Source organism: Quercus lobata, chromosome 5 (assembly GCF_001633185.2).
Source record: "Quercus lobata isolate SW786 chromosome 5, ValleyOak3.0 Primary Assembly, whole genome shotgun sequence".
Taxonomy (NCBI): Eukaryota; Viridiplantae; Streptophyta; class Magnoliopsida; order Fagales; family Fagaceae; genus Quercus; species Quercus lobata.
In genome coordinates, this window is record NC_044908.1 from 66,897,583 (window position 1) to 66,907,388 (window position 9,806).

At 34.5% G+C, this 9,806-nt stretch overlaps 1 protein-coding gene across 1 annotated transcript; it reads right to left on the bottom strand.

Moving 5' to 3' along the window:
• Positions 1-4,630: 4,630 nt before the first annotated feature.
• Positions 4,631-8,673, bottom strand: LOC115990980 (oligopeptide transporter 5-like). Its single transcript, XM_031114740.1, has 7 exons — positions 8,589-8,673; positions 6,934-7,373; positions 6,736-6,833; positions 6,038-6,610; positions 5,632-5,890; positions 5,380-5,562; positions 4,631-5,254 (listed from the first exon to the last, which is right to left on the bottom strand). Exons 1-7 carry the CDS (start codon positions 8,671-8,673, stop codon positions 4,631-4,633), a joined length of 2,262 nt encoding a protein of 753 aa, XP_030970600.1.
• Between the last annotated feature and the right edge of the window lie 1,133 nt (positions 8,674-9,806).

Consider the following 9,806-nt stretch of genomic DNA (forward strand, 5'->3'; position numbering starts at 1 on the left):
TGTGTGTTTATTGGTAGAGTATAAAGTGGAATAGAGAAATGGGGACGGAAGATTTGGACTCAAAGTGTGGCTTGATCAACAAAGCCAAAGATTTGCAATTCAGCAAATAAGCATACATGAAGAAACTCTACACTCTTGCATTAAATGTTGCATGGATTCTTGGCCAGTATTGTGAACTTCCTTAACAATAAAAGTCTTGCATGTGTTGAAACTATTTGTATTACGGCTGAACATCTAGCTATAAATATATAGTGAATTTGGAAGAAGATGCAAGAGAGAATTCCTATAAGAGATAGTAAAAAGAGAACTCATAAAAAATAAATAAATAAATAGAGTAAAAAGAGCTACTTTTGTGTGTGTGCACCAACAATAGGAAGTTAGAGTGTCCTACAACTTTTGTCTAAAGACAATAAGGTGTTCTCTATTTATTTGGAGAGAACCAATGATGTATTTGGAGTTTGGGTTTATGTGAAAGCATCTTTAAGCTACTGTTGTAATCTCTGAAGTTATAGTGAAACTTTATTTTGTCGCCTCCCGTGGACATAAGCATATTGCAAAACCACGTAAATTTCTTGTGTCATATTTTTTCTTCTCTCTCTTCTTTAACCTTGTATAAACAGATTGTTTCACCAATTTACACAACAATAATTTATATTTATATATATATTTATATATTTATATGAGATGGGTTCAAGTTATACCTGATGTAACTCTAAAGAGTTACACCTTTTCTAAACCATTGGATTTAAGTAAATCCAACGGTCAAAAAAGACACTTGAAAGCTCGAAAATGTGTTGAAAACACAAGAGCTTGTTTAGACCCCTAATTAAAAGATTACGGCTAGATTGCTTTTACTCTAACTTATCTAAGTGTAGAACAAGAGTAAATGAAGCGCAATCAACCAATACTATTCTAGTGCATAAACATGAACAACAAACAATAAAAGTAAAGCACAAGAGTAAGGGAAGAGAGACGCAAATACAAGATAACACGGCAATATGTAATTGAAGAGGAAGCGAAAAACCTCTCCATTTCCCTCTAAGCGGTAAATCAATCCACAAAACAATAAGTTGGGATACACGAATACCAAGAGACCTTCCAAGCCTAATCTATCCAATGTACCTAAGCCCTCCAAGCTCCTACTCCAACAAGGCTTCTCGGAACTGTGTCTTGTCTAGCTTTTCAAATCCCGCAATACACTTGATTGCATCCACCAAGCCTCACTGACTTCTTTTGACAAAACCCTAAAACTTCCCAAGCTCCAAAACACTCTCTACACTCTGAAAATGTGTGGGTTGTGTTTGGATACAAATCTCCTCTCAAGGTATAACAATGAGAGAGGGAAGGAGAAGAAGCTACAATGATTTCTCATTAAGGATGAGTAGCTCTCTCTCTCTAAAAGATGGGTGTGTGTGTTTTAGAAAACCTATTTAGGGTTTTTCTCTCTGAATGACCTCATTTACATTTATGGGTAATGAGGGTATATATAATATTATTGAAAGGTAAGAAAGTTACACTTAAAAATCCTCTGGGTAGAGAGTCTCGCGGGTATCTCACAAGAAGGCCTTACTCGTGAAATACTCGCGAAATTGAAAGTCTAGCACGACTCTTCAGCTTCCAGTCATATGCTTCTCACACGCCCTTTTCGTGGGAACCCTTCTCGCGAACTTCTCTTGAGCTAGTTGCAAAATGCACTGATCTTCATTTAAGCTTGAGTCTTCATTAACTTAATACTAAACTCAATACAATAAAATTCCACAAAATACAAGGAACAAAATTAAAGCAATTACAACACTTTTTGTCATGGAATAAATCCAACATAAAACATAGTTGTAAATCACAACTTTACAACACTCATTAATACTAATATTCTTATTAGGATCTCATTTATTATTTTGTATTTATGACATTCCATACTTATCTCTAAAATCAAAAACTGGTATATGTTCTCTCTGCTCTCTCTTTCTCCTCCATTGCCCTTACGGTTATAAACCATGGATTTTTGGATTTTTGGCTTACACTTCATTGCCCACTTTCCTTTATGACAAGAAATAAATCAAGAATTACAAATCTTAGACAAAATGGCATAACAACGTAATTAACACTGTAAGAGTCAGTAACTTGGTATAGTGATAATTTTCTCGCACAACCCATACGACAACACATGATAAATTTCCTTTCATTCATATTATTTTCAAATCCTCTATATTATGCTATATTTGAGATCTCACCCACAGAGTCTATGAACTACAGCAATTAATCTCTAAGAATTTTCGCCAAGTTTATAGTTTTGGATATTTCAAGTGAACCTCATGGAAACTAAACAATGTTTCAAAGTAACAAATCCAAAAAAGTTACACCTGGCATTATGAATTATTTCCCTATGGCAATCTTGGTGGAAGAGTGATGGAGGAGAAAGAGAGAGCAGAGAGAACATATACCAATTGTTGATTTTAGAGATAAGTATGGAATGTCATAAATAAGGGATAATAAATGAGATCTTAATTAGAATACTAGCATTAATGAGTGCTTTTTTTTTTACCCGTTAGATCTACTTAAATCCAATGATTTAAAAAAATGTGTAACTTGAACCCCATCTCTCTCTCTCTCTCTCTCTCTCTATATATATATATATATATATAAAAAGAAATGTATGGAAAGTCGTGGTTGGTAGAGCAAAAGGTATAACACTTAGAATGGGAGAGAATATTTTTATCCACTTGCAGTACACCAACATCAAATAGTATAACAATATTGCCATCTTTGTTACTCTGAAGTCTGAACTATCTATTTCTATTTTGTATAACGATGAAGTTCAAGCCTTAGTTATTAAGCATGGACTCAATACTTAAAATAAGCTTGAAATTAGCGGCTACTTTAATCGTAACCTTTTTTGTGCACTAACCATATTGTTAAATGTGTTTATCCTAGCATGCATAGCCATATTCTATTTGTTAATTTCCGTCCTGCTAGGCTGCTAGACACCCATCCACATTAATTACTATCCTGTCTTTAATGCCACCGGCTGTTGCACCAGGAGTTAGTAGTGGTGAAGGCAGAGGTGGTGGTGGTGGTGGAGGTGGAGCCAGGGGTGGTGTCGTCGTCATGATCCTGTTTTTCTGAGTTACAAATATTTTCTTGATCAATGCCATTTTGGAGATGCGTTCTTAGGGAATAGGGAGTGTCATGCCCCCTGGTTTTCTATGACTCTATGACATTCTCAAGAGGCTGCAACATCGTCCCACAATGTTCTGATGCAGTCTCCACAATATTGACTGTTTTGGTTAGCTTTCCTTGTCTTTCACAATGTTCTGATGCAGACTCCACAATATTGATTGTTTAGTTTAGATTTCCTTGTCTTTTTATTTTTCCCTCGTTTTGAACTGTTATTGTTTCCTGTGTTGGTTGATTGACTTAGCCATATGGCCTGCATAAGTATTCAACAAATTAACACGATAAATTCACCTTACCAGTTACCACAAAGAAAATTTGGTAGATCTGCTATTTTCAACCAATTTATTTTTGTCTTAAACACTGTTAGTTACTCTGAACAACTATCTATTTCAATGGATTAAGATCAAGCCATGGTTTGGTATGGGTTCCATTTCAAGCTAAATTATGAGTCAGGTAAGGCATATTCTGTTCTTGAGGATACTCAGTGTTTAGGGAAAAGTTTCCTGAATTCTTTTGATTTTTAAACCCATTTTGTTTGAAACCGCAACTTTTTTTAATTGCATGTCTAATTCATTTGATGCCATATTTTGTTACATTATCTTAGTATGTTAATGTGGCTCTAAACAATTTTTTTTTTGGGTATTATTTTAACTAGTTACAAACTCACGCAATGTGTGAGAAAATATAATATAATTATTTTATAAGAATATAATGTAAAATTTATAAGTTAAATAGTGCATATGTTATGTAAAAGTATTTTATATTTTATTTAGCTTGTTTTGCTAGGCACCTTAGTGAGGATGTTGTTTGGTTGGAGGACTCTCCTCCACTGGCTTTAGAAGCGTTGTATTTGGATTCTATTTCCTTTGCTAATTGAATGAAGTTTGGTTTTGTTTTCAAAAAAAACAAAACAAAAAAAACATATGATGTAGACCCCCATTCCATAATCGGTTGACTGATTTAAATATATCGAAGAATATTTAAAAAAAAAAAAAAAAAATGTACACTCTTATTCTATAAAACACATGTAACATGTTATCTTTAATTTTAAGGTAGTTTTGTGAATATTTATCTTTTTTAATGTTTTTTAGGGCCTATATCTCTAATTTCTAATGCTTACTTTGTTTGTATTTTCTAGCCCAAAACTAAAGAGTTTAGTCCAAATGCAATAAAATTTCATATTTTCAACCCAAATATTAAAATTTAACAAGAGTGTAACACTAATAAATTATATGCTTCAGCTTTTATTTAGATATTATACAGATTTAACTAGTTAACCCTGAATCTAACAGTCTTCCATTATCAAACCTATACAAAGATTTGTGGTCTGAAATGTAGAGATAATCACATTACAGAAAAAGATATAACTTTGGTGCATATACTAGGCTGAAATATATATACGTAACCTTTCTAGCCCAGCGCATATAGCTACACAAATCTACATAATATAATACTGTCAATGGAATACAGGACACCCTTCAACCTCTATTCCAGGGGCAGTGGGGCAACTTGCTAGTGGGCAGTGATCATCTAATTCCAATCCCCACCACCTCATTCCATTGATGTCTCTAATTTGTAATGTGAAATAGCAAAGCATGGCCATGAAAGCAACTCCAGCATCTAGCCCAGCTGATAGAATGTAATTGTGTCTGGCCCACCAGCCTTTATGTCTCCTATACACATAAAAGTTGAAGAAAATGCCAACAGCTCCCCAACACAGGTAGTTCACAGCCCTGGCAGGTGGCATTCCTCCTGATCCTCCTATGAAGACTGGCATGTTAATGAGGCTTATCCACTTTTGTTCAGGAAACAGGCGTGAGAGTACCCACACAGGCAGTGGTGCTAGAAAGCCAATGAGAAAGAAATAGTTCATCTTAGAGTACAGTCCAAGACGGCCAAACATGCGAATTGGGCTGACTACACCCCATATGATGGAAGCACTGTAGAAAACATCATATCCAGGGCAAGTCCACGGGCTTCCTTCTGGAAGTTTAGATGGTTCACATATATGCTCTACTGAGGTTAGAAGCCACCAAGATGTGCCGAAGTATAGTGAGGATGCAATTAAAGTTCCCACCAACTTCATTTGAAAACATAGATAAATATTAGTATTTCTACTTTTTAGCTCAATGCCCAGTGGTTCTTGCAAAATGTTAGTAGTGGGTGGTAAATTGAGAACAAGATTTTGTAAATGAAAGAAATCACCTGAACAATAAACATGGATTTTGGAGGAATTTTCATGTAATGGCCTAGCTTGAAGTCTGACAGAAACATTATTGCCTGCGTCACACTAACGTAGCCATAGGTCTTGAAAGCCATATTTGCAAGAGGTTTCCCGGGATACATGAAACCAATAACCAACTCAGCGATGACATTAAGTCCAGGTTGCTGCACATAGATTTTACATTAATGATCAAGAGAACAAGAGGACAGAAAATTATATTCTGAATACCATACCTGGTTTGTGGTAGCAGTAATTACACCAATTGGGAGAGTGAAGAGTAGAGCCATGGCGACTGCTAGCAGGACTCCCCAGTAAGGGAGTTGCAATTGTCCGCCAAAGCCTTCACAAGTAAGAATGGCAAGTCCAACAACAATGATCAATAGCACGTAAAACCACCATTGAGGGACAGGGTCATAGTTTTTCTTCATAAGTCTAGTGTGCACATCCCCATACTTATTGTTGTATGTTGCCTTTGTTTGTTGCCAGATTTGTCTGCATAAAGAAAAGCAAAGATACTAGGAATTAAAACCTTTGAGAGGACAAAGTAACATAAGGAATAGTTAAGTGCTTGGAAAAATGTAAGTAAAATAGGCAAATAATTATACACAAATGTTCTTTTCATGTATAATTTCAAAATACCTTCCATGGAAGAGTGCAACATGAGAGATTGTTGCAGCCAATATTGCAAAGGTTAGACCATAAGTATATACAAAGAAGATGCTGAGATGAATTTTGCTATACCCATCATATCCATGTTGATCGAATTGGAAGGTTTTATCATTCAAAACTTCTGAAACATTGTATTTTCCACCATCAGCATTGAACACACTTGATGAGAAAATAGGAAATCGCTTGGCTTCATATGAGTTTGTCCAGTAACCAATAGGAATTAATACGTAGAGAACAATGAAAAAACCAGCCATTATGTTAATGATAGCAAATCCAGGGATGGCTAAGGGTGATCCTAGGAAACCAGCTACAGTGGACCAATCAAGGGCAAACGAGCCAATACCAAGTCCACCAAGACCAGAACCAATTTGTTGGGCTGTCACTGAGTCCTTCCATATCCAACAAACAAAAGACAGAGCAGTTATGGATGGAAACAGATAGTTGGGAACAATATAGTATGCGAAGCTTGTCACAAGGACCGTGAGGAAGAACTGCAGCCTGGTTAGGCCTCCCTTAGGCCTAGTCTCAACATCATGCAATGCCCTACAAGTTCAAAATTTTGAATTGAGAGAGATGATAAACTATATTTCCATTATGCATATGAGTATATATGTGCTTATTATAGTGAGAGAGAAAAAAGAAGCAGCAAAGCGAGGGACTAGTGGCACCTAAACAGAGAGACTTGAACTAAGTTGGAAGGCCACCACATGTATGATGAATCAATAAGATACTTTCTAAAAAGTCCGGCCCATCCATATCCTAGCAACTGAATAATCCATAAAATTAAATCATTTAGGAAGAAAATGAAGCAATTCCAATAAGTGTAATCATATAATCTCAATCAGTAAAGCATAAACGCAAATCACCTGGGAAGTATAACTTAACAAAATAGCTGCAAGTGGATGAATCCCTCGATGATAGAACACCTTGACAATGGTGATAATATTGATTGCATAAACCGAGTTTGAACCCGAATTGGCAAATATGGTTATCAGGACATGCTCCTTCAAATTGAAGGGACCTGGGTTCAACGAAAAGAACCTTTTTGTTCCTGGAATGTGAATGAATTTTTTTGGTAGATATGCTGCCATAAGCCTTCCCACTGGAAGTACTACAATTTGGGCTATAACTGATGATATATGTAATGAATTTTGGCGGTAACCAAAGAATTGATTAACGAAGGACAGAACAGCACAAGATGTGATCCCTAAAAACCATGTTCGAAATGTCAAGCACGGTAATGTTGGATCATCTGTAATTGGGACTGTGAGTCGAACTTGTTCAATTGGAGAATCATTTACTTCCTCTGCAAAGCCACCAAAACAAAAAGAGATAGATACAACATCTTTGGAAAGATTATAGGATAGAGTTAGTTACATAAATATCCTAAAATTCTTTTAGTCTGAACATATTTGAAATATATCTACTATGAAGTCAAGTCTAAACTACTCACACTTGCTTTTGGCCTATATATGATTTTGCTCTACATCAATTGTCGAACTATTTTCTTTCTGGCTTAAAAAAAAAAAAAATTTGTATTTTCTTTCTTTTTTTTCTGTCAGTACTCAATAGAACTTGCAGGTAAGCATTTCTGAAATGTATGCTCCACCGGACTTGACATGTTTTTGGCAGGTATGAGTCTATTATGGTTGGGTTTCAGGTCTTAAGTACAGGTTATTGTTACTTTCAGGTCAGTGTTGGGTGCTTATAAAGTTTTGCTTGACCTGAAATTATTTTTTTTAAAATACGGTTCTCTCAATTATTTCATAGAGAAAATCCCCAAAAACCTTGGGAAAACAAAGAGGCCCAAAACAAAATGAAAAAGGAAAGGCAAGTTCAACCCGAGACCCAAGAAACAACCTGATTATGGACCCGAATATTTGAGTTGGGTTAGGTTTCTGCCTGTTAAACCCGATCGTTATCAGGTCGGGTTGCTGGTGGCTGTAAACTCAACCCGACCCAAAATGATGCATAATATATCAGCTCTTGGAGTACTTAATACTTCTTTCTTGAATTTTCTTATCTATTAAAATTCTCACAATTGTAATTCAGCTCATATTGATTAAAAATAACAGACGTGCATAAAGATGTGATAATTTTGAGCTATAATAGATACTGAGAGCGTTTGGATTCGGCTGATAAGTCTGCGTTTGCGTTTTGTTTGCTTTTTTTTTTTTTTTTTTTTCATGCGTTTTTAGCTTTTTGAGTGTTGCGGTTACTGTTTATATACTGTTCAATGAACAGTAACCGCAAATTTTGACTTTTCCAATTTGTTTCAACCAATCACAGCACATCGTGTACTGTTCACGGACCCACAAATTTCACTTTTCAGCAACTTTTTCATTAAAAATGGGTCCCACGATACTATTCACACATTTAAAAATTATTTTGCTGCAGTGTTTTTCAGTTTTCAGTTTCAATTTTCAGCTGTATCCAAACGGACCCACTATCTTTTTTTTTCCCGCATATGATGATATTATTCTTTTTATGACACAAAGAAACTCAGAAGGAAGATGTTTACCAGAGCTTTCAGAAGTATGGGCAGCTGGATCAAGATTGTTGTGTTGAAAAGATAAAGGAAGCACGTTAGTACCTGATTTCTCCATGCTTCACTACCTACACTTCTAAAAAAATTGAATAAGATGAAGCTATTAGAAATATATGAGCTGATGGTGTAGAATTATTAGGAAAATTAGATGATGTTCTACACGATGCATAGATACTTTACAATTTCATTTGAAATCAATTTATAACACTATAAGACTATAACATATTATAATATTTACCGTTTAAAGTAGACTTTATTTTTTAAAATTGATTAAATGATTTTGAAATTTTTAAATAAGAATTTAAAGTATTAAATACTTTTATATCCAAAAATTACATAAATTTAAGCGACGTCCCAAACATTTCTTAAACTATTCCATTCTCATAACCAAATATGGAGACTCCAATCTAAAACACCCAATTTATTATCTCAATAAAATTAAGGAAATCATTTGTAAGTATCAACATAAAGGAAACATGATTAAATAAAGGGAAATTGGCTAAAACATATCAATTTATCAAAATTTAATTCTCTTTAATTCAATTTCATATCCTTAAAAAAAAGGTGGAAAACACTTTGAAATTATTATCAATTTTTATTTTTATTATTGTAGCTCATACTACACAAAGTAGTAGTAAAAAACTAAAACTAAATTTTATAAATAGCTAAATTCATAAATAATAAAATAGAAGGTTTATTTTTCTTTCTGTTTCGTTCTAAGGGGAAAAAAAATACAATTATGACTTTACCATTACAAAATCTCAAATACCCAAAGACTCAAAGCTAATCACAACCTTCACAAAATCCACGCTCAACGCCCAACTTCAACATCAAAACAATAAGCTATTGTCACAGAATAAAAAACGCTAGCCTCCTTCCTTGATCACATCCTACTCATAAGAGTTAGGATCAAATGGTACAACAATGTTGGAGTTATTTAAGTTTCATTGAAAGGTTAAAAGGTAAATGATTTTATTTTTTATATGGGTGTATTTGAGATGACATGACATGAAGGGCTGTGGGCATATATATATATAAAAGAGTAGAGTGAAAATGGTGAATAGAAATGCAAAATATTTTGTGTTGAGAGAGAGAAATGAAAAAGTCTTGAAACATTGAACCAAATAATAGTCTTAAAACATTAAGTCAAAGGAAACAAAAAGTAGTCTTGAAGCATTGAACCAAAGGAAA